Source organism: Bufo bufo, chromosome 1, assembly GCF_905171765.1.
Source record: "Bufo bufo chromosome 1, aBufBuf1.1, whole genome shotgun sequence".
Lineage (NCBI taxonomy): Eukaryota > Metazoa > Chordata > Amphibia > Anura > Bufonidae > Bufo > Bufo bufo.
The window spans coordinates 695,510,118-695,536,874 of NC_053389.1; the positions used below are offsets into that span (position 1 = coordinate 695,510,118).

The 26,757-nt window shown below is 43.5% G+C and overlaps 1 protein-coding gene across 1 annotated transcript in view; it reads right to left on the reverse strand.

Moving 5' to 3' along the window:
• The window catches only part of AGBL1 (AGBL carboxypeptidase 1), a 1,172,656-nt gene that overhangs the window by 863,496 nt on the left and 282,403 nt on the right, over positions 1-26,757 (reverse strand). The window contains exons 15-17 of the mRNA XM_040414188.1: positions 19,666-19,753; positions 16,394-16,532; positions 12,197-12,350 (exon numbers count right to left, since the gene is read on the reverse strand). Coding sequence (XP_040270122.1) covers positions 12,197-12,350; positions 16,394-16,532; positions 19,666-19,753 — 381 coding nt within the window. The remainder of the gene's footprint in view (positions 1-12,196; positions 12,351-16,393; positions 16,533-19,665; positions 19,754-26,757) is intronic.

The following is a 26,757-nucleotide window of genomic DNA, read 5'->3' on the forward strand; positions in this document are numbered from 1 at the left end:
CTGCCTCACAGGAGGTCACAGTGATGTCATTGCGACCTCCTGTACCATTCTACTGCATCATAGGCTTCAGGGTATAGGCTCCCATTCCCCACCATAAACTGATGCTCATCTTACCTCATGGCAGATGCAGCCCTGTTGATTACATTGCTAACCATTATACATAATAATAGATTTCACCAAAAATAGGCTTAATTCTAATTAGAGTATCATCATTACTCGCAACAGTCCCTCAATCATAGGACTTCAATACATTTTTGGAAACCTTATGTAACTGTCACGACTGTGACTGATCCAGACAGGTCTGGGAGGAGAAGGTCGCAGCGACTTGCTACTCGCGATAGCTTGTGAGTTTGCTCCGTGGTTCAGGGTATGTCATCTGGGTTTTGCCTTGTGAACCTTTTTGTCCTGACTGGGAGTTTGTAGGCATCCTTCTCAGGTGAGTCCTGTCTGCCACTCCCAGCTACTATATTAGTTTCACTTTCACTTGCAGTCATTGCCAGATATAGTCCTTACTTCCAGTTCTATTCTGACCTTTGAAGAAGATCGTTTGATGGTGTTGCTGTGGAGCTCTTGTCCAGCGTGGACTGTCGTGATTGGGATCGCCTTCTCTACTCGTGACTGGATAAGTCTATCTCTGATATAGTTTGTTTGTTGCTGTCTTCCCCTGCTGTTTTCCTAGACATGAGTGATGGTGACTAGTGCTCCAATCGGCCTTTCCCCACTCTAGGCCTTTTTAGGGTGACTGAGGGTTTAGGCATCCTGCTCGCCGCACGGGTTCACACCCCGTCTAGGGTATCAGGGCAGACAGGTGCCAGCTTAGGGTTAGTCAGGGGTGGCCATACTATTCCCATCCGTAGATAAGGGTCCCCCTTCCCCTCCGTCTGGTGCGACACGACTGCTGCTGGGGTAGTGGTCGTGACAGTATATCTGGCCTTTGTATTTTTCTGTTCCACTATGGATCCGGTTACGGTTTTGGCGAAACAATTACAGGGATTATCCCTTGAAGTGGCAGGATTAAAAGCAACAGTGCTGCAGCAGCAGCAGCCATCCTTAGGTTCCACCGTTGCTACGGGAAACCAAGGTACTCCTGAGCCAAAAGTGGCTTTACCTGATAGGTTCTCAGGAGGGAGAGACCAATTTGTAACCTTCAGAGAAGCTTGCAAATTGTTCTTCAGGTTACGCCCTAGATCCTCCGGCGGTGAGGAACAACGGGTGGGTATTGTAATTTCTCTCCTGCAAGGAGATCCGCAGGCTTGGGCTTTCTCCCTACCATCAGACTCTCTGGCCTTACGATCAGTGGAGGAGTTTTTTGAAGCCCTGGGTCTCGTATATGATGACCCGGACAGGGTCTCACTGGCTGAGTCTAAGCTACGTAGACTTCGGCAAGAGAACCGGTCTGCTGAACTATATTGTTCCGAATTCCGTAGGTGGGCTACTGATACGTTATGGAACGACTCGGCCCTTAGGAGTCAGTTCTGCCAGGGGTTGTCTGAAAAATTAAAAGACGCGCTGGCGGTATACGAGGTCCCTGGGTCTCTGGAGGCTGCTATGTCTCTGTCCATAAGAATCGACAGACGACTCAGGGAGAGACTATTAAATTTTACGGAGGCCTCTATAGGGCAGGGATCGGTTTGTTATGATCCAGTCGAACCAATGCAAATAGGGGGCGCCACTAGACGGGTGAATCCTCCTAAGTTCCGCTGTAGGTCAAAGGTTTGTTTTCGTTGTGGGGGGAGGGGTCATTTTGTAAAGGTTTGTCCCTCAGAACCCAAGAGACCACAAACAAAGGAGCCGCCGGAAAACTAGAGTCCCCAGATTGTGTGGAGGATAACAGTCTGGGCGTATTCGTTTCCTCCATACGCATGTCTCAGTTTTTGTTGTCCGCTACCGTTGAGGCGGGCAATAAGACTGAGATCTGTTCCGTCTTTTTGGACAGTGGGGCAGGGGTCAACTTGGTGGATTCACGGTTTACTCAGGCTCTGGGTTTTACTCCAGAACCGATACGCAGAACTATTCCTGTTTTTGCCATCGACTCCTCCCCTCTTACTCAGAAAGAGTTAACTCAGATCATTCATAATATCCATCTGCAGGCAGGGGACCTCCATAAAGAGCATATCTCGTGTTATGTCCTGGACGGTCTTCCGGCTCCTATGGTATTGGGGCTTACCTGGCTGGTGACTCACAATCCAGTGGTGGATTGGCAGGCCGGGGAGATTGTGGAGTGGAGTGAACATTGTAAGGACAACTGCTTGAGTAGTAGGTGCTCTACACTCTCTGTAACATCTTTACCTGCCTTTCTGTCAGATTTTATGGATGTGTTCTCTGAGAAAGGTTGTCAGGGGTTACCACCTCATCGTCCATATGATTGCCCGATTAATCTACTACCTGGGGCCAAACTACCTAAAACCCGGTTATACAATCTTTCCGGCCCGGAGAGGAAGGCTATGAAAGATTATATTTCGGAGAGTTTGGCTAAGGGACACATCAGACCCTCTTCTTCACCTGTGGCTGCAGGGTTCTTTTTCGTTAAAAAGAAAGATGGGGGCCTACGTCCTTGCCTGGATTTCCGGGAATTAAACCGGATAACTATCCGATATCCCTATCCTCTTCCTCTCATTCCCGACCTCTTTAATCAGGTTGCTGGTGCTAAATGGTTCTCCAAAATGGATCTCAGAGGAGCCTATAACCTGGTTCGCATCAAAGAGGGGGATGAGTGGAAGACGGCTTTTAATACTCCGGAAGGGCATTATGAAAATCTGGTCATGCCATTTGGTCTTACTAATGCGCCTGCGGTATTCCAACATTTTGTCAACGATATTTTTAGTCACCTTATCGGGAGATTTGTTGTGATATATCTTGATGACATCCTGGTCTATTCCCCGGATCTGGATACACATAAGATCCATGTGAGACAAGTGCTGCAGATATTAAGGGCCAACAAATTGTTTGCTAAGTTAGAAAAATGTGTGTTCGCCGTAAAAGAACTGCCATTTCTGGGGTATGTGTTGTGAGATTCAGGTTTCCGCATGGATCCAGAGAAAGTCCGGGCGATTATAGACTGGGATCTGCCTGAGAACCTGAAGGCATTGCAACGCTTCCTGGGGTTTGCCAATTTTTATAGAAAGTTTATAAAAAACTATTCCTTGGTGGTCAAACCACTGACGGACATGACCCGAAAGGGATCTGCCTTTCTGTCAGATTTTATGGATGTGTTCTCTGAGAAAGGTTGTCAGGGGTTACCACCTCATCGTCCATATGATTGCCCGATTAATCTACTACCTAGGGCCAAACTACCTAAAACCCGGTTATACAATCTTTCCGGCCCGGAGAGGAAGGCTATGAAAGATTATATTTCGGAGAGTTTGGCTAAGGGACACATCAGACCCTCTTCTTCACCTGTGGCTGCAGGGTTCTTTTTCGTTAAAAAGAAAGATGGGGGCCTACGTCCTTGCCTGGATTTCCGGGAATTAAACCGGATAACTATCCGAGATCCCTATCCTCTTCCTCTCATTCCCGACCTCTTTAATCAGGTTGCTGGTGCTAAATGGTTCTCCAAAATGGATCTCAGAGGAGCCTATAACCTGGTTCGCATCAAAGAGGGGGATGAGTGGAAGACGGCTTTTAATACTCCGGAAGGGCATTATGAAAATCTGGTCATGCCATTTGGTCTTACTAATGCGCCTGCGGTATTCCAACATTTTGTCAACGATATTTTTAGTCACCTTATCGGGAGATTTGTTGTGATATATCTTGATGACATCCTGGTCTATTCCCCGGATCTGGATACACATAAGATCCATGTGAGACAAGTGCTGCAGATATTAAGGGCCAACAAATTGTTTGCTAAGTTAGAAAAATGTGTGTTCGCCGTAAAAGAACTGCCATTTCTGGGGTATGTGTTGTGAGATTCAGGTTTCCGCATGGATCCAGAGAAAGTCCGGGCGATTATAGACTGGGATCTGCCTGAGAACCTGAAGGCATTGCAACGCTTCCTGGGGTTTGCCAATTTTTATAGAAAGTTTATAAAAAACTATTCCTTGGTGGTCAAACCACTGACGGACATGACCCGAAAGGGATCCGATTTTTCCAAATGGTCACATGCAGCCAAAACTGCCTTTGCATCTCTGAAGGAGAGATTCACCTCGGCCCCTATTCTCGTACAGCCAGATGTCTCACTTCCTTTTATTGTAGAGGTTGACGCATCAGAGGTGGGGGTGGGAGCGGTACTATCTCAGGGCCCGTCCCCTGGTGAATGGCGTCCGTGTGCTTTCTTTTCAAAGAAAATGTCTACTGCAGAAAGGAACTATGATATTGGCAACAGGGAACTTTTGGCTATTAAGTTGGCTTTTGAGGAGTGGCGTCATTTTTTGGAGGGGGCGGTTCATCCCGTCACGGTGATTACTGATCACAAAAACGTATTATATCTGGAGTCTGCTAAACGTCTCAGCCCTAGACAGGCTCGGTGGTCGTTATTTTTTACTAGGTTTAATTTTGTAATAACCTATCGCCCGGGGGCAAAAAATACTAAGGCGGATGCATTGGCTCGAAGTTTTCCTGGAGGGGGTGATGTTGAGGTACCAGAGCCCATTTTGCAAAAGGGGGTGGTGGTCTCTGCATTACACTCAGGTTTAGAGGGGAGGGTGTTGGAAGCTCAGGGGGACGCCCCGGCCTCCTGCCCCTCGGGTAAACTGTTTGTGCCAGAAAATTTACGACTGGAGATACTAAAAGAACACCATAACTCCACACTGGCAGGACACCCAGGTAGTAGGGCAACCTCTGAGTTAGTGTCTCGTCGGTTCTGGTGGCCTAAATGGCGCCAGGAGGTGTTGAATTTTGTGTCTGCATGTGCTACCTGTGCTCGTTCTAAGGTAGATCATACTCGTCCGGCAGGGCGTCTTTTACCTCTGGCCATCCCCAACAGGCCTTGGACGCACCCGTCAATGGATTTTATTACGGATCTACCAGTATCAGCGGGGAAGACTGTTATTCTTGTAGTTGTTGACAGATTCAGTAAAATGGTGCACTTTATTGCTCCTGCCGCATTGCCTAATGCTAACACACTGGCTCAGGTTTTTATTGACCACATCGTGAAGCTTCACGGGGTCCCTTCCGATATTGTTTCGGATCGTGGTACCCAATTCGTTTCTAAATTTTGGAAAGCTTTTTGTTCTCGTTTAGGGGTTCATCTGTCGTTTTCTTCATCTTTCCATCCACAGTCCAACGGTCAGACTGAACGTACCAATCAAAACCTAGAGACATATTTGAGATGCTTTGTTTCCGAAAATCAGGAAGAATGATCATCTTATTTACCGTTAGCCGAGTTTGCCATTAATAATTCGTCGTCAAGAATCCACCGATAAGTCACCATTTTTTGGTGCGTATGGTTTCCATCCTCAGTTTTGTACGTTTAGTGAGGGGGGGCCGTCTGGGATTCCCGAGGAGGAACGATTTGCGTCTTCACTTTCTTCAGTGTGGCAGAGTGTGCAAGAAAGTTTGAAGAGAATTGGTGGTAGATACAAACGTGCGGCTGATAGGAAGCGCTCTGAAGGTCCGGACCTTGGGGTGAATGACTTGGTGTGGTTGTCTACCAGAAATATCAAGTTGAAGGTTCCCTCGTGGAAATTAGGTCTGAGATTTATTGGTCCTTATAGGGTAATTAAGATCATTAACCCGGGTGCTTTTCGTCTGGAGCTACCTCAGACTCTAAGGATCCATAATGTCTTCCACAGATCTCTGCTTAAGAGATATGTAGAACCTCCTGAACCTTTGCCACTACCGCCTCCACCGGTGGTTGTTGATGGCAGTCTTGAGTTTCAGGTAGAAAAGATTGTTGATTCACGATATGTTCGCCGCTCTCTTCAGTACCTGGTGCACTGGAAAGGTTATGGTTCCGAAGAGAGAATGTGGGTTCCAGCATCAGAGATAAAAGCGGACAGACTCATTCAGGCTTTTCATAGCTCCCATCCGGAGAGGCCTGGTCTTGAGGGTCCAGGGGCCCCTCGTAGAAAGGGGGGTACTGTCACGACTGTGACTGATCCAGACAGGTCTGGGAGGAGAAGGTCGCAGCGACTTGCTACTCGCGATAGCTTGTGAGTTTGTTCCGTGGTTCAGGCTATGTCATCTGGGTTTTGCCTTGTGAACCTTTTTGTCCTGACTGGGAGTTTGTAGGCATCCTTCTCAGGTGAGTCCTGTCTGCCACTCTCAGCTACTATATTAGTTTCACTTTCACTTGCAGTCATTGCCAGATATAGTCCTTACTTCCAGTTCTATTCTGACCTTTGAAGGAGATCGTTTGATGGTGTTGCTGTGGAGCTCTTGTCCGGCGTGGACTGTCGTGATTGGGATCGCCTTCTCTGCTCGTGACTGGATAAGTCTATCTCTGATATGGTTTGTTTGTTGCTGTCTTCCCCTGCTGTTTTCCTAGACATGAGTGATGGTGACTAGTGCTCCCATCGGCCTTTCCCCACTTTAGGCCTTTTTAGGGTGACTGAGGGTTTAGGCATCCTGCTCGCCGCACGGGTTCACACCCCGTCTAGGGTATCAGGGCAGACAGGTGCCAGCTTAGGGTTAGTCAGGGGTGGCCATACTATTCCCATCCGTAGATAAGGGTCCCCCTTCCCGTCCGTCTGGTGCGACACGACTGCTGCTGGGGTAGCGGTCGTGACAGTAACACCCCAGAGTGGTGTTACCACTTCTGCACCCTGCTACTGTCTTTTTTGGTCTAGCCCAGTGGTCGGCAAGCCGCGGCTCGCGAGCCACATGCGGCTCTTTTGATCCTTCACTGCGGCTCTTTGGTTCGGGCTGGCGGGTGGGCGGCCGCGCAGCCATATCGCGCCGCTCAAGCTGCTTGTAAATTGTCCGTCATGCGCCTGCTGCCCCGTCTGTCTGCTCCTTCCACTTTATGAATGAAGCAGGCAGGTGGGGCAGGAGGCGCATGACGGAGGGAGAGATGTCATGCTGCGCACAGCAGCAGAAGGGCGGGCAGCGCGGCTCTAGTTCGGCTGCCCACTCTGAGGAGGGGTGGAGTGGTGAAGAGGCCGCCGCTCAGGAGGAACGAAATGTCCTGCAGCAGAAAGGTAGGAGCTGCCCCCGGTGTGTGCACTGCACCGGCCCCGCCGCAAGTGTCCCTGCCCCCTTCCTTCCCCCCACTAATACATTACTTACTGGAAGGCACTTATGGGGGATATCTGTGGATGGCTCACTTATGGGGGATATCTGTGGAGGGCACTTATGGGGGATATCTGTGGAGGGCACTTATGGGGGATATCTGTGGAGGGCACTTATGGGGGATATCTGTGGAGGGCACTTATGGGGGATATCTGTGGAGGGCACTTATGGGGGATATCTGTGGAGGGCACTTATGGGGGATATCTGTGGAGGGCACTTATGGGGGATATCTGTGGAGGCCACTTATGGGGGATATCTGTGGAGGCCACTTATGGGGGATATCTGTGGATGACACATATATAGCATCTTATGCTATAAGTGCGTCATCCACAGATATCCCCCATAAGTGCGTCATCCACAGATATCCCCCATAAGTGCGTCATCCACAGATATCGCCCATAAGTGCGTCATCCACAGATATCCCCCATAAGTGCGTCATCCACAGATATCCCCCATAAGTGCGTCATCCACTGATATTCCCCATAAGTGCGTCATCCACAGATATCCTCCATAAGTGCGTCATCCACAGATATCCCCCATAAGTGCGTCATCCACATTACATCCACATCTGCAGACAAGTTTAAGAAAAGTAAAAAATGATAAAGATAAAATGAAATAATAATCAAGATCCAAATAAAAGAAAGTACATATAAAAGTATTCAAAAACACACTCTGGGCTCATGCCCACGAATGTAAGGGCGCCGTACCTGTGCTGCGGACCGCAAATAGCGGTCCGCAATGCACGGACACAGACCATGGGGCAGCTGCATGAGGATCGCGGACCCATTCACTTGACTGCCCGCACCGCAAAAAAGTAGCGCATGCTGAAGTGAATGGGTCCATGATGCGGGCTGCACACGGCCGTGTGCAGCCCGCATTATGGACCCATTCACTTCAATGGGTCCAGGATCCGGGATATGAGTGCTACAGTGTGCTTCCGTGGTGCTTCTGGCTGTGCCTCCGCACCGCAAAAAAGTAGTGCATGCGCCCGGATCCTGGACCCATTGAAGTAAATGGGTCCTTGATGCGGGCTGCACACGGCCGTGTGCAGCACGCATCATGGACCCATTCACTTCAGCATGCACTACATTTTTGTGGGCACACGGTCGTGTGCATGAGCCTAATAGTCCTCACTGGTACTGTTGATGCAATATTTTAGGTTTTAAAAATGTGGCTCTCGAAAGAAATTCCAATCGTGGTTTTGGCGATATTTGGCTCAGTTGACAAAAAAGGTTGCCCACCACTGGTCTAGCCTAATGTCATCTTATGCATTTATTCCAGGTCCTCCACACTGTGCCTTTCTAATGTTATGTAACTGTGCATGTAATGTGCCTGGTTCACCAGCAGGTGCTGGCAAAATATGGCAGAGCTGTACTTAGGTAAAATGGAGCTTTCCATTTCATTGTTACCCCCCTCTGTGGAGAAGTGGTCTAGCCCTATTTCCTGAAAGAAGGGTGACGACCAGTTAGTTCCAGTCTAGTTTACCCCCTGCTAGGGGAAAGGTGTGCCCACACCAGCAAGAGCACCTTAAGCTCTGATGGCCATGGAGGCCAAAGCTTGAAGCCTCAGGAGCCAGGAGGAAATTTCCCTGGCATAATCTAGAGTCAGAATACAGAGAAGAAGTGTAGCATACAGAAGAAGCAGAGTTATACAGCCAGCCAGTCAGTACAGCAGATTCAGAGAGAAACAGATTTAGCAGAGTGGAGTTTGCCTGCCAGTTTCATTCTAAAGCCTGCTGGAACCAAGACAAAGCCTGTAAACCATTCTGGAGAATGTTTATGCGAAGTAAAGCTGCCATTGAACTTCGTCTCAAGGTCTGGACTCGTTATTATTTTATCCCCCAATTATTCCCCCTATTTATTGCTTTGGAGCTAAAGCATGGGGTCGAGCGGTATCCAGGTAGGAGCACCGTGACGCACATAAAGAGACATTTTAGGCTGCAACATACCACTCTGCATTTCCTACACCAGGGACGAGTTATATAGATGGCCCTTGGGGGAGGCGCCGGTTGCAATCTTGGCATCATGAAACAGGATCTACTTTTTTGCCTTAAAGGCCCCCTCTATCTGTAAAACCCCCTAAAAAATACTTTATAGCATCTACTTACTGCTGGAGAGTGTGAATCTGCATCAGTTGCAGCATTGTGGCAAAACAGGGGTTAATCGGCCATCTTGGATTTGGGCATCCTGTGTTGAGAGGAAGACAACCACCCAGCAGAGGGCAGGGAACCAAACAGCCCGCCTCCACAGAGGAACCATTCTTGCAGCAGAAGGAACTAAAGTGCTCAGTAGAAGTTCCCAGTGTCACGCTTCGGTGTAGGAAGGAAACAACACACTAAACATAGGAGGCAAGGGGGGGAACAGGGAATCAGGCCTGAGAACTAGGGAAGGAAGATGGACACCTCCTATTGAAAACCCTAACCAAAATCCTGACTGATTACCAGTATGAACAGAGCCCAAAGGTAGGTGAGTTCATACGCAGGAATACCTAGAGTCCTATCAAGCCCTATAGGACCCTGGTACTAATGGCAGGGACGAGACTACATGTTCCTCCAAAAACAAGGACGAACAGGAGTCTCCCTCAGGCCTAATACAAACAATAGGGAAATGCAACACACAGAACCCAAACACTTACACCACGCTGTATTTGTCTTGCACTCATTGCAAGTAGCATATTTGTACTGACAAGTCAGTCTCAACTGTTTTGGCTGATGAGGCGCAGACCCACACTGTGCTGGCATGTCTCTGAACAAAGCTTTACAAATCTGTGCCGCACATATGGGGTATATAAACACAAGCCAAATGCACGCAAGGATTCACAAAATGAAAAACAAGGTAATGCATGGAAACATTAACAGGTACTTACAGAGGACAAATAAAAACCTCCAACCAGTATGAAGGAAAGCTCGAGCTGCATTTATCAAGCACATTTGTGCTTTAGTAGCTAGTGCTACCGACTTTCATTGTTATTTCAACTAGAAAAGATTAAGAGCCGTATTGTGTGCTAATAGATATTTAAGACCTTTCAGAGGTAAATATTCCCAGCTTCATAACATTACTGTTAATATTTTTTACTGCTCTAATAGCTGACATAATAATTACAATATGTAAAGCATGCATATAAATAATATGGCCAACCGTTTTTTATTACTCTAATGCGTCCAACATAAAAGAGAAAGCAGCATTGCAAATAATCTGCCTTAAAAACAACATACCATTTTGTGTATACAGATACTAGCCAGACCTACAGATGTGTTCGTTCTTCTTGGCTGGACATGTCCAGATATATGTGTCACGAGATGACCAGCTTTTCAATTCAACATGATTTTTGGGATATTGTGTCATGAGATATCTATCCTAAATAGGTCTATGTGCTGCCACCCAGTGGTTGTGCTGTAAGTGAAAACCTCTCTAGGGGCTTTGCTAGCCTGTTGCAATATTGTACTGCATTGTTGTCTTGTGAAATTTGAGTTTTTAACCACATTACAGCTAATGTAGGAGTGGACATGTCTGTATGTGTCTTCATAGTTAAAAGCAACATAGACCTCGGTCACACTTTCATACATATTTTGATCAGTATTGTGCAAAACCAGTAGTGGAAAAAGTGTGAACAGGCAGGCTTTTAGGCAAAAGAAATGATTTGTGTGAATACAGTCAAATCCTGTATCCTATGGATAGCTTGTGCTCAAATGTAGTGTACTAGAGGTGAGACGAATCTCGAATCCTATGAATCCTGTACATAAGAATTGTGTGAACGGTGTAAGAAACAAAGTGATCCAAACACTTATGGGGGGGATCTGTGGATGACACTGCTATGGGGGCATCTGTGGATGGCACTGTTATGGGGGGGATCTGTGGATGGCACTGTTATGGGGGGGATCTGTGGATGGCACTGTTATGGGGGGATATGTGGATTGGACTGTTATGGGGGATCTATGGATGGCACTGTAGTGGGGGGATTTGTGGATAGCACTGTTATGGGGGATCTGTGGATGGCACTGTTATGGGGGATCAGTGGATGGCACTGTTATGGGGGATCTGTGGATGGCACCACTATGTGGGATCTGTGGATGGCACCGCTATGGGGGATCTGTAGATGGCACCGCTATGGGGGATCTGTGGATGGCACTGTTATGGGGGATCTGTGGATGACACTGTTATGGGGGATCTGTGGATAGCACTGTTATGGGGGATCTCTGGATAGGACTGTTATGGGGGATCTGTGGATGGCACTGTTATGGGGGATCTGTGGATGGCACTGTTATGGGGATCTGTGGATGGCACTGTTATGGGGGATCTGTGGATGGCACTGTTATGGGGGATCTCTGGATGGCACTGTTATGGGAGATCTCTGGATGGGACTGTTATGGGGGATCTCTGGATGGCACTGTTATGGGGGATCTCTGGATGGCACTGTGATGGGGGATCTGTGGATGACACATATATAGCATCTTATGCTATGTGCCATCCACAGATCCCCCCCCCCATAACAGTGTCCCTGCAGTGTGAATGACCCCCATTACAGGGGCTGGGGGCTGGCATCTGGATTAGGAATAATAGCGGGGACCGGTGCAGTCCCTGTATTCAAATGCACTGGCCCCGCTCACTGTAGTATAATCTTATGATCTAACCTGCATTGTTAAGATATAATAATCCATCTGTATTACTTATATTACATTAAGTTCCGTAGCAGAGAGCATGGAGGACGGAGGAGGCAGGCCGGGAGGACGGGCGGGAGGCGCGTCACTCACTACGTCACACGCCCCCGCTTCATTCATAAACGCTGTCATGGATTCGTCAGATTCGAATTTAGTAAATGAGGTAAAGGATTTGAGTCCACGAATCAAACAAGATTCGAGGGATTCGTGGATTCAACGGATTCGTCGTCCCACCGCTATAGTGTACTAATAACCTGTTAGGATTATATAAGCTTGTTTTTAATTGAGGCATTGTGAGTCATATTTACTGAAGAACCCAACATATAACATATATTATTCAATGCAAACAGAACACAATCATCTGCCACTTACATAATTCCTCCCTGTGACTTTGAGAGCTTGATTTTGGCATTGCAGTAATAGTGACAATGGGACAAGGATTCGCACCCAAGGTGTGGCACAATGTGTCTTGCTTGAAATAAACTTTTTGTGAATTTCGACTTTGCTCCAAAATCTGTAAGTGGGACTAAGGAGGACAAAAATCAGTACAGAAACTTTGTGGAAAAATCAGTACAGGCCATCGTGCAACTTTAAAGCCTATCTTCTCTGTAGCCTCCCTTGCAGTTAGGCCTCGTGCACATCAGGACGGAGTATGGTAGTGCACAAAGAATCCTTGCTTCCTTTAGTTTGGTAGTGTTACCATAAAGTATCGGTGCAAAGCCATACAGGCTCTGTTGGATTTCTTGTGTATGAAAATATTTTCCCCTAGAAGCAATTCTTCCATATCAAACTGGAGGCATACAGAAGTACTGCCTTTATGGTAGCACTAATACAGCTCTATAATACTGCCACATACATGCGTCCCAAGCTAGTAACATACAGTATCTTCTGAGTTGTTATAGCGGTCTCCTTCAATGCTAGGCTTCTTCTGAATTGTGCATTTTACTACTTATATGATGTGAATTACACTCATGGAACTGCAGTCACGCATTAGGTCAATATATTATTTGTCTGTGAAGGTTCTCATTTATCCAGGTCATGGTATATCTGTAAAGTATAAATCATGGTAACTGGACACTGTAGATTTCTTGAAAACGTTTCAGTCCTCCCTCTATATACATAATATACCCGCCTCTAGTCCTCCCCTTATATACATTGTATACCCACCTCCAGTGTTCCCTATATATACATTATATACTCTCCTCTAGTTTCTCCCTCTACGTGCACTATATATCCTCATCCAGTTCTCCCTCTATATACAGTCGTGGCCAAAAGTTTTGAGAATGACACAAATAATAGTTTTCACAAAGTTTGCTGCTAAACTGCTTTTAGATCTTTGTTTCAGTTGTTTCTGTGATGTAGTGAAATATAATTACACGCACTTCATACGTTTCAAAGGCTTTTATCGACAATTACATGACATTTATGCAAAGAGTCAGTATTTGCAGTGTTGGCCCTTCTTTTTCAGGACCTCTGCAATTCGACTGGGCATGCTCTCAATCAACTTCTGGGCCAATTCCTGACTGATAGCAACCCATTCTTTCATAATCACTTCTTGGAGTTTGTCAGAATTAGTGGGTTTTTGTTTGTCCACCCGCCTCTTGAGGATTGACCACAAGTTGTTGGATTGTTGGAAGAAGTTGCTGTTGGAGGGTGTTTTGGTACCATTCTTTATTCATGGCTGTGTTTTTGGGCAAAATTGTGAGTGAGCCCACTCCCTTGGATGAGAAGCAACCCCACACATGAATGGTCTCAGGATGCTTTACTGTTGGCATGACACAGGACTGATGGTAGCGCTCACCTTTTCTTCTCCGGACAAGCCTTTTTCAGATGCCCCAAACAATCGGAAAGAGGCTTCATCGGAGAATGTGACTTTGCCCCAGTCCTCAGCAGTCCATTCACCAAACTTTCTGCAGAAGATCAATCTGTCCCTGATGTTTTTTTTGGAGAGAAGTGGCTTCTTTGCTGGCCTTCTTGACACCAGGCCATCTTCCAAAAGTCTTCGCCTCACTGTGCGTGCAGATGCACTCACACCTGCCTGCTGCCATTCCTGAGCAAGCTCTGCACTGGTGGCACTCCGATCCCGCAGCTGAATCCTCTTTAGGAGACGATCCTGGTGCTTGCTGGACTTTTTTGGACGCCGTGAAGCCTTCTTAACAAGAGTTGAACCTCTTTCCTTGAAGTTCTTGATGATCCTATAAATAGTTGCTTGAGGTGCAATCTTAGTAGACACAATATCCTTGCCTGTAAAGCCATTTTTATGCAACGCAATATTGGCTGCACGCGTTTCTTTGCAGGTCACCATGGTTAACAATGGAAGAACAATGATTTCAAGCATCACCCTCCTTTTAACATGTCAAGTCTGCCATTTTAACCCAATCAGCCTGACATAATGATCTCCAGCCTTGTGCTCGTCAACATTCTCACTTGAGTTAACAAGACGATTACTGAAATGATTTCAGCAGGTCCTTTAATGACAGCAATGAAATGCAGTGGAAAGGTTTTTTTGGGATTAAGTTAATTTTCATGGCAAAGAAGGACTATGCAATTCATCTGATCACTCTTCATAACATTCTGGAGTATATGCAAATTGCTATTATAAAAACTTAAGCAGCAACTTTTCCAATTTCCAATATTTATGTAATTCTCAAAACTTTTGGCCACGACTGTACATTATATACCTGCCTCCAGTGCTCCATCTATATACATTGTATACCCTTCACCATTCCTCCCTCTATATACATTATATACAGTCCTCCCTCTATATACACTATATACCCTCCTCCACTCATCCCTCTATATATACACCATATACCCTCCTTCATTCCTCCCTCTTTATACACTATATGCCCTCCTCCACTCCTCCCTCTATATATATTACATACCCTCCTCCATTTCTCCCTCTATATACACTATATACTCTCCCCCAGTCCTCCCTCTATATATATATTACATACCCTCCTCCAGTCCTCCCTCTATATACTCTATATACCCTCCTCCACACCTTCCTCTATATACATTATATACACTCCTCCACTCCTCCCTCTATATACAATATATAGCCTCCTCCAGTCCTCCCTCTATATACATAATATACCCGCCTCCAGTCCTCCCCTTATATACATTGTATACTCTCCTCTAGTTCCTCCCTCTATGTGCACTATATATCCTCATCCAGTTCTCCCTCTATATACATTATATACCTGCCTCCAGTCCTCCATCTATATACATTGTATACGCTTCACCATTCCTCCCTCTATATACACTATATACCCTCGTCCACTCATCCCTCTATATATACACACTATATACCCTCCTCCATTTCTCCCTCTATATACACTATATACCCTCCTCCAGTCCTCCTGCTATATATATTATATACCCTTCTTCACTCCTCCCTCTATAGACATTATATACTCTCTCCCAGTCCTCCCTCTATATATATATTACATACCCTCCTCCACTTCTCCCTCTATATACCCTATATACCCTCCTTCACTCCTCCCTCTATATATATTATATACCCTCTTCAGTCCTCCATCTATATACAATATATACCCGCCTCCAGTACTCCCTCTATGTACACTATATACCCTCCTCCAGTCCTCCTTCTATATACATTATATACCCTCCTCCAGTCCTCCCTCTATATACATTATATACCCTCCTCCAGTCCTCCCTCTATATACATTATATACCCTCCTCCAGTCCTCCTTCTATATACATTATATACCCTCCCTCCTTCAGTCCTCCCTCTAAATACACTAAATACCCTCCTTCACTCCTTCATCTATATACATTATATATTTTGTAGTCCTCTATCTATATACATTATATACCCTCCTCCAGCCCTCTATCTATTTATATTATATACCCTCCTCTAGTGCTACCTCTATATACATTATATGTATTAAGTCTCTATTCAAAATGGTATGTAGAATGGCCATGTGATTGAGCCCTTAGAGCTAGTGGGTGAACTGTAAAGTTTGCAGAGGTGGCTGGTGCACTACCTTGAGGTGGCTGGTGCACTACCCTAAGTCCAATCAAAATAAAGAAAGTTTATGACTAACAGCGCAATAATGTAATCACACTGGACAGTGCTACCTTACTATACAAATGATTATATTATAGTGTACATACTTTAAATGCTATATAAATTGTTATTATTACAGACCTTTGCAAATAAAAATCATTGACTGGTGATTGGCCTGATTAGTACGGCTCAGTGATTAGCACTGGCACCTTGCAGCACTGGGGTTCTAGGTTCGAATCCGACCAAGGATAACATCTGCATGGAGTTTGTATGTTGTACCCGTGTTTGTGTGGGTTTCCTCCCACACTCCAAAGACATACTGTAAGGAAACTTAGATTGTGAGCCCCATCGGGGACAGTTGGATGCTAATGTCTGTAAAGCGCTGCGGAATATAGTAGCGCTATATAAGTGCGTAAAATAAATAAATTAGTTCTTCTGCACCAGAACCTGGACCTCTGCTCTGACCTACGTTTATGCTCAGAGTACATGGTAGATAGAGGATAATCAGTGCTACGGTTTAATAAAGTTTCTCTTACCAGGAGAGTGGAGTATGTGTAAGGGTAATGATACGCCAAGTAACAGACATCATCATAGTGTGGGGATTTCACAGTGAAAGTCAGTGTATAATATCTTCTTCTCTTCTTTCCATCAGATGCTCGGTAACAGAACAGGTTTCTAGTAAATAACATAAGAAAAAAAAATGTTTAACTCTTTTAGAGACACAGGCGGAGGAAGGTCAGACATATATTTTTTACTTCTACATCAGATTCTGGATCAACTAATAATCCATGTTGTTTATTACACAACTCAAAATTGACTCCTTCAAGGTGATACCTGTTTACCAAATCTACTTCTTCTTTCACATTGTTGCTGAGCTGTGCACTTTTTATCTTTTAAGGTTTTTAATTTAAAGTTCTGCTTGAATATTACTAATGACAAAGATTCCATTTTTGTTGCTGTCAGCAATCTGTTGGTGAGCCCTTAGTTGGCAATTTTTTAAATCACAGATTCCCTCAAATATGCAGAAATTTAATGCATAATGTGATTGGGGTTTTGTAAAACACTGTTTACTTATAAGAACAAATCAGTTACTTGAATCACTGCCAGTGGTAGATTAAATGCTGCGGTGTAAAGCTCCAAGAGGGAAGTCCGCAACAGCACTCAGACAAAAAAGCAGGCCTGGGGAAGTGATTTCATTAATCCAACATGGGATATTTGGGCTTTGAACATGTTTGCTTTATAGGAGCAGCATAACCCGTAATGTTGCATGCTGGTTTAAAGAAATCACTGCTTCAGGCCTGATTATTTGACTGATTGCTGCCACTGGCCCCCCTTGTTGGAGGGTTGTACAATAGTGTGTGTGAGATGGAAAAAGCCCACTGGGTGACATGCACAAGGAGCTTATGCAACACACCATCTTGTCTGCTCCATTGAAACAGAGTGGGGCAGATTTACTAATCCTATAGAAAGCATAAACTTAGACTGGATACCTAAACCTGCGCAGGGGATCAGGGTGGATGTATATTTGGTGCATGATGAGACACTTTTTTTCTAACTCACTATCTACTATTGTTTACCTTACATTGAGACAGATTTTTTTTGCCGGAATTGGTATAAAATGTTGTATCTTAGGCCATGGCCCTTTCCCATGAAGCCACACTCCTTTACAATAATTTATGCTCCTTTTTGGGAAGATAATTGCACCACATTTTGGATGCACTCATATTAATAAATGGGGGACTATCTACATTGGGAATTGAGCCACTGTGGAGGAGACCTAATGATGTATCTGGTGACACTCACAGTCCAAAGAGGAGAGTAGGCTAGCTTAATGGAGGAGTGTGTGGATTCTATTATTGTGAAAATGGCCCCAAGTTTATAATAGAGAAGAATAAGTAGGTGTCGTGTAGCTCATTGTAAGATTTCCTGGCTTAAAAAGTCACTGTACTTTCACACAATTTAATTTAACAGAGAAAGGTGTAATTAGCAAATTTCTAAATAACTTCATTTGAATTGTCCGCTCGCATCCACTAAGCTGTAAAGTCATAACCACTAGGGGGTCTCATTTCCACCTAATTTGCAGTCCACTGCCTGTTTGTTAGGCTAGATCTGTCTCTAGTAACAGAGACAGTTCACAGAAAATAGGGGCATGTCAGAGCTAGCTGATCTTGATAGAAGCACTGACTCTACACAGCTTTTGAAGAGCAGAGAAGCTCCTGTGTGTCTGTAAGCCTGATCTTCCCCTCCAACTTTATGAGCTCCCTAGAAGAAAATAAACAAAGTGGGAAGTAATGGAAGTGGGGTCACTGCAGTACAGTACTGTCAGATTCCATAAAAGGGAGACACTTGTGAGAGAAATGTATCTAGCTGTGCAGCTGAAACAGGCAGTGATATGGCTGAGGAAGACATTAGATATGATTCTAAAATGAAGCACAGTCATTATGCAAACTTATATTCAAAACTCAGCTAAGCTTAAAAATTGTAATACAGACCTTTAATTAAGTCCACATTCTAACAAGCAAGAAGGTAGAATACATGGATATACAATAATATCTATTACAACAAAACATTTTAGGTCTAGTCAACATATGTAGTAGTGTGAAAACGTTGCAAAGTGGGAACACGGTTTTAGATAAAAATCTTTGTCATTACAAAGCCATGTTTGTATAGAGTGTGAAAATGCCAGGAGCCTTTATTTAAAATGCAGCTCTGGAAATCAGGTGAAAAGTAACACTTGCTAAGAAGCATTTGATTTGTCAGGAGGTAGAATTTTCTTTGAATATGAGACCAGCCATTATATTCACTTTCCGAATAACCATTAAACTACAGTGTACCTCTAGTGTATTTCTAACCTATTTCCTCACACAGCACCAATTATGCTGCTGTCTAACCTTCCTAGTATTGTGTAGACGTTTTCAGACAAATTGTATCATCTCTGTTGTACCAGAGAACAAAATAAACTGTGGTGAAGAGCGTGGAAGCTATAATTTTACTTTAGAGTAATCTTCTGTGCAGTCTTGAGAGTTCTTTTAGCTACTGCAACTGTTAAACCAATAAAGACCTAAAACCTCTAAGAAGACAACATAGATGCTCATAGCTACTTAGCACACCGCTGCATATTATGGCATGCTTCGAGAAACCTGCATTTTACAGGGGGGCATCCATCAGAACATGGAATAAAAGTCTTCAAAACACAACGAAATATAAAACCCAAACATTTTTCTATACCTATATGCACTTAGTATTGGGTATATATAATGTAAAATTGCAGTCTGTATACATATCCCAAACTGTTCTGCAAAGATGTTCATCAGGACAGGTGTTCAGCAGTGTTGCATACAGTTCACACACACATACAGCATTTCAGTTTTTTTAGTTTCATTCCTTCTTCCTTACTTCTGAGTCTATTTTTTGCTTTGGCTAACAAATGCGTAAAAAACTGCAAACATGTCATGTATGATTGCAACCTAAAGTACTATTTTTTATAAATCCTACCCATCCATGCCTAGCCATATATTGCCCTAGGTGGGCTCTGAAATTAGATCTTGAGGCAAAATATCTGTAGTGCCAAAGTACCACCTTAACAATAGGAGTGGAAGGACCCTCAATAAGACCAAGGTTACAGGACCCCCAATAACCATTATGGATAGCATCAATAACAGTGATAGTCACAGATACCCCTAGAATAGTGACAGCCACATAGACCCTAAGCCAGAATATCTGAATGGGTGGAGGACTCCAGCCTTGAAGGGTAGAAGAGTTTGGCGGGAACAGAGGGGTAGGATACATAAAATGGGTTTAGACTTACTTATAATAGTAGACGTTGGACCCAGTCCTCATCCAATATGTATTTCCCTGGAGAGCTTCCTTCACTGAATACATGACAGGTTGCATACCTGTGTAAACCCAAGGCAAAATCATTATCACACTACATACTACAAACTGAATCATGCTTTCAGTGAAAAGTTCTAAACATAAGACTATAAGAGCAGCAAGCAATTGACATGTATATAGATTATATTGACCATACAGCCAACATCTCATTTTCCAAGATGCTGTAGAGACAACATCACTGACAACTAACTATTTTATGCTCTGTGGTCTACAATTTGCCAACATTTTTCACTTATACACAGTCTTTAGCTCTTTCTTTTTAATCCTCACTATTACAGTATACTATATTAAAATAGTCAATGTTTAGTTGCCACAACTATATATTAATGCAAATAAGAATCCAGTGAGAACATCAGGAAGCTCCACAAACGGCTAAAGATCCATTGTCCATATACGTTTTCCCATGGGTCAAAAATATGGCTTGATAAACTTTACCTATCTGAGTGGTCTGTTTCTCGAGATCAGAAATCCTGTCACATGACTCCATCCACTAAACAAGATAGTCCTTCTACTGATGTGCACATCTTCTCTTCTTCTGTCTTCTGGTCCAGAGTGTGTAACATTCATTGGTAGTCAGTAGGTGCTGCCAGAATCTTCCACCGGTTATGGTTTGGACCCCATGGAACGAGTGTATACGCCATGAGTGGGAGAAAGAATCTAACACCTCCTACTGACCGCCCATGGTGGTGACACTCTTTAAACTGGAAGGCAGAAGAAGAGAAGTGGGAGTGATATTGGTGGAAGTTCCATCTAGTTTACTGGACGGGGTCATGTAAACTGAGTTCTTACCTCATACTTGTTTGTCCACACTTGGGTTGGTCACCCATTCAAATAAAAATCCAAGTAAACTGCTGCAAAGGGAATGTGTCATCAGAAAATGACCTAATCACGTCTTTATACTAAACTTTTTATTTTTTGGTGTTTTTTTATTATTTTTCCATGTCACTAAATTTTAACAAATTGTATATAATACTGCAATAGTCACACTGGCCACTAGGCCTAAAATATGTTAGAAATTCCTGTCTTTTGAGAAAAGCTATAGCCATAGAAACAATGCACAGGAGCTTACTTATGGACTTCTGTGGCTCTAAACATGCTCTGTGAACTGCTCTGAGGTCAGGAGGGAGTAGATAAGCTGTGATACCACCGATTATGATTGGTGGTTTCTGTGTTACCGATAAAGAGCTGTTACTTTTCAATGTATTCCTGCCTGTGGTGAAAATAAGATACCTACTGAAAAGCTAACTGTGCATTACCTCTTATTAGGCCTAGTGGCCAGTGTGAAAATTGCAGAATTATATACATTTAAAAAAAATATAGATAGAGACATGGAAACATTAAAAAAAAACACCAAAAACTGAATGAAAAAAAAGAATATTCAAAAATGTAATAGGTCATTTTCTGATGACACATTCCCTTTAATGCATAGCAGGCTGAATACTTACAGTACATGTACATATGCAGTTCTTGTCAATGTATAGTTATAGATATACTGTATAGACATGTATGCTCGAGTACATGGGTTTTTCTTTATATATTTTATTTGACTTATCAACTAAGACGATAATCCTCAAGGGAATGTTACTCTTTGCTCATATTCACCAGTCTCTACTAATTATAAATAATTAGACCCGATCATAATTCTACAAATTTCTGTAAACACAGAATGTACTTTGGTGATCTGTCTAATTAATGAAAGGAACATTGTTTTGCATTACAGATAGGCAGGACAGTGACATGTTGTTTTTCTTGTGAGTCTCATAAAGAAAGATTGTCTCATATGTATTTTTTTTGCACGCTCTCATCTCGCTCAGTCGTTGCTTTTAATTAGTGTGCTCATTGTTATTTGAAAGTGGTTCATATCTGAGTAGGACAAAGAAAGAGCAGAATAGAAATCAGAATTCCCTAGTAAACTGAAATCATCTTCAAATCAGCCTGCCCTATCTGCCTCCCCTTGTGAAAGTCATATTTTTAAAATAACTAGAGATGAGCGACTCGAAAAATTCGATTCGCACTGAATCTGAAATTCCTCACGCTTTGTGGTAACGAATCGCATTTTTTCCTAAAATCGCTGAAGCACATGTGAGGACATGGAGCAAGGAACCCTGGGAACGAGGGATCACCCACAATGCCGTGCATGCAGCCGACCAGCAGCCAGCCAGCCCTGTCATGTCACAGCCCTATAAATACCCTTAGCCATTTTGGATTCTGCCATTTTCCAGTGTAGGGATAGACGTCAGCAGGCGCTAGGGACAGTGCTAGAAAAGACTTCATTATGCTAAAAAACTATTTACAAGTTCAGGGAAAGATTAGTCAAGGTGTAGGGAAAGGATAGGGAGGCATCATCTATACTATAAAAGGAGAAAAGGGTGATATAGGAGAGTGTACAGCCTGGGTAATAGGAACAATCCTATTACACCTTGCTGCACTAATTGGGGATCCAAATTGCTAGTATACTGCTGCTTTTAGGTTTGCACTAGATAACAGTGATTGTCAGTTTGCAGTGTTTGCCAGCGAACACATACGGGCTGCCATCTGGACTCACCTGTCCGACGATGCACAGGTAAGCCCTTACCTGTGCCTGTGCCGGGAGCCGGTCAGAAATCAAATGCGGTCACCGGGAGCAGGCAGTTCCGAGAACAGCCCGATGAAGGCCCCCGGCGGCTGTTCTCGGTATTGCCTGCTCCCGGTGACCGCATTTGATTTCAGACCGGTTCCCGGCACAGGTAAGGGCTTACCTGTGCATCGCCGGACGGGTGAGTCAAGGTGGCAGCCCGCATGTGTTTGATGGCGAACACTGCAAACTGACCATCCCTGCTAGATAATACCTCTGTAATTCCAGCCAACCTTGCTTGTTATTGGGGTGCAAGTGCTGTGTTGCAGGGTGTATATATAGGAAATATACGTACGTCATATTAATAGTTCTGCGGTGCATTTAAATTGTTCTACAGTTTCTTTTGGGGTGTATTAGTGTAAAATAATGGGATTAAGACCGACGTATAAATCTCCGGTCTTAATAAATGACCCCCTAAGTGTTTCGTCAGTGGGATAGTGCGATTTATGTATTTGCGCCTTTTTGACGTATAAATTTGATTTGTAAACGTGCAGAACTCAGTCAGCTCCTGGCTGCTGTATGCTGCTGCGATTAGTCAGATCTTTTGTGACTCTGTTGAAGTTAAAAAGTTAAAAATTAATGGATGTGACTTCTATGCGACTTTATAAAACATATCTGCAACTTTTCAGACATAATTGCAACTTTCTAAATCATTAGAATTGTGACTTTCAAAAGCCAGAAAAGACATAAATTTCACCTAGAAATTACAACACACCTTAACAAACAAAAACAAATGGCAACAGACTGACTTGTGAACAGAAAAATGGGCATAAAATTATACTATCATGAAAAATGTGTCCCAGTGTTCTACCATATATCTGAAAACCTGGACAAATAGGAGTGGTTGTGTCATGGTTGTGACGAGGCCACGCTGAGGTCGAGTACCTCATGGTCGTACAGGCCACAGCTGGCACATGTTAACTAATGGAGATCTCAGCCATTACCGCCGCAGAATGACTAAACAGAGTGGTCTTCATCAGATAGAAAGAGCCAGTTGTGGCTGTACGGCACTTGACCACAGCATGGCTATGTTATAACTGTACCATGTGGTCATACGCTTATGCAAAACTGTTTCATATCCTGTAACCAGAGGAGTCTACAAATCTGCAGAAACATGAAATCTTAATCATTATTGCAGATAGCATCACATCTCATCCATTGTCATATCTGGCTGCTGTCACGTTTTTGCAGTAACAATATACTTTTGTGGTTGTACTATAGTCGTGCCCGGCTCAGATTTTCTCTGTAGAGAACTGATGACAATTGCATGTAGTTTACAAATTTAGGATGAAGGCTGGGTATTTCTGGACATTGTACTATGTATACAGACGTGCATAGAAAGGTAGTCATGATAAAGTATATGAAAAATGTATTCCAAAAACAATAACATCGATGTCAGCTATACATGGGTCCAGCATCAAGGTTCATATCCCAATAGCTGATAAATACCTAGTAAAGCATTCTGTCCTGTTGTGTACTACTTATAGTTATGGTGTCCTCCTGTGTACTACTTATAACTATGATAGCCTGCTGTGTACTACTTATAACTATGATGGCCTGCTGTGTACTACTTATAGCTATGATGGCCTGTTGTGTACTACTTATAGTTATGATGGCCTGCTGTGTACTACTTATAGCTATGATAGCCTGTTGAGTACTACTTATAGCTATGATAGCCTGCTGTGTACTACTTATAACTATGATGGCCTGCTGTGTACTACTTATAGCTATGATGGCCTGTTGTGTACTACTTATAGTTATGATGGCCTGCTGTGTACTACTTATAGCTATGATAGCCTGCTGTGTACTACTTATAGCTATGATAGCCTGCTGTGTACTACTTATAGCTATGGTGGCCTGCTATGTACTACTTATAGCTATGATGGCCTGCTGTGTACTACTTATAGCTATGATAGCCTGCTGTGTACTACTTATAGCTATGGTGGCCTGCTATGTACTACTTATAGCTATGGTGGCCTGCTGTGTACTACTTATAGCTATGATGGCCTGCTGTGTACTACTTATAGCTATGATGGCCTGTTGTGTACTACTTATAGTTATGGTGGCCTGCTGTGTACTACTTATAGCTATGGTGGCCTGCTATGTACTACTTATAACTATGATGGCCTGTTGTATACTACTTATAGCTATGATGGCCTGCTGTGTACTACTTATAGCTATGATAGCCTGTTGTGTACTACTTATAGCTATGATGGCCTGTTGTGTACTACTTATAGTTATGGTGTCCTCCTGTGTACTACTTATAGCTATGATAGCCTGCTGTGTACTACTTATAGTTATGATGGCCTGCTATGTACTACTTATAGCTATAATAGCCTGTTGTGTACTACTTATAGCTATGGTGGCCTGCTGTGTACTACTTATAGCTATGATAGCCTTCTATGTACTACTTATAGCTATGATAGCCTGCTGTGTACTACTTATAGCTATGCTAGCCTTCTGTGTACTACTTATAGCTATGATAGCCTGCTGTGTACTACTTATAGCTATGATGGCCTGTTGTGTACTACTTATAGCTATGATAGCCTGCTGTGTACTACTTATAGCTATGATAGCCTGCTGTGTACTACTTATAGCTATGATAGCCTGCTGTGTACTACTTATAGCTATGATGGCCTGTTGTGTACTACTTATAGCTATGATGGCCTGTTGTGTACTACTTATAGTTATGGTGGCCTGCTATGTACTACTTATAGCTATGATAGCCTGTTGTGTACTACTTATAGCTATGGTGGCCTGCTGTGTACTACTTATAGCTATGATAGCCTGCTGTGTACTACTTATAGCTATGATAGCCTGCTGTGTACTACTTATAGCTATGATAGCCTGCTGTGTACTACTTATAGCTATGATGGCCTGTTGTGTACTACTTATAGCTATGATGGCCTGTTGTGTACTACTTATAGTTATGGTGGCCTGCTATGTACTACTTATAGCTATGATAGCCTGTTGTGTACTACTTATAGCTATGGTGGCCTGCTGTGTACTACTTATAGCTATGATAGCCTGCTGTATACTACTTATAGCTATGATAGCCTGCTGTGTACTACTTATAGCTATGATGGCCTGTTGTGTACTACTTATAGCTATGATGGCCTGTTGTGTACTACTTATAGTTATGGTGGCCTGCTGTGTACTACTTATAGCTATGGTGGCCTGCTATGTACTACTTATAACTATGATGGCCTGCTGTGTACTACTTATAGCTATGATAGCCTGCTGTGTACTACTTATAGCTATGATGGCCTGTTGTGTACTACTTATAGCTATGATGGCCTGTTGTGTACTACTTATAGTTATGGTGGCCTGCTGTGTACTACTTATAACTATGATGGCCTGCTATGTACTACTTATATCTATGGTGGCCTGCTGTGTACTACTTATAGCTATGATGGCCTGCTGTGTACTACTTATAACTATGATGGCCTGTTGTGTACTACTTATAGCTATGATGGCCTGCTGTGTACTACTTATAGCTATGATAGCCTGCTGTGTACTACTTATAGCTATGATGGCCTGCTGTGTACTACTTATAGCTATGATGGCCTGCTGTGTACTACTTATAGCTATGATGGCCTGCTGTGTACTACTTATAGCTATGATGGCCTGTTGTGTACTACTTATAGTTATGGTGTCCTCCTGTGTACTACTTATAGCTATGATAGCCTGCTGTGTACTACTTATAGTTATGATGGCCTGCTATGTACTACTTATAGCTATAATAGCCTGTTGTGTACTACTTATAGCTATGGTGGCCTGCTGTGTACTACTTATAGCTATGATAGCCTTCTATGTACTACTTATAGCTATGATAGCCTGCTGTGTACTACTTATAGCTATGCTAGCCTTCTGTGTACTACTTATAGCTATGATAGCCTGCTGTGTACTACTTATAGCTATGATGGCCTGTTGTGTACTACTTATAGCTATGATAGCCTGCTGTGTACTACTTATAGCTATGATAGCCTGCTGTGTACTACTTATAGCTATGATGGCCTGTTGTGTACTACTTATAGCTATGATGGCCTGTTGTGTACTACTTATAGTTATGGTGGCCTGCTATGTACTACTTATAGCTATGATAGCCTGTTGTGTACTACTTATAGCTATGGTGGCCTGCTGTGTACTACTTATAGCTATGATAGCCTGCTGTGTACTACTTATAGCTATGATGGCCTGTTGTGTACTACTTATAGCTATGATGGCCTGTTGTGTACTACTTATAGCTATGGTGGCCTGCTATGTACTACTTATAACTATGATGGCCTGCTGTGTACTACTTATAGCTATGATAGCCTGCTGTGTACTACTTATAGCTATGATGGCCTGCTGTGTACTACTTATAGCTATGATGGCCTGCTGTGTACTACT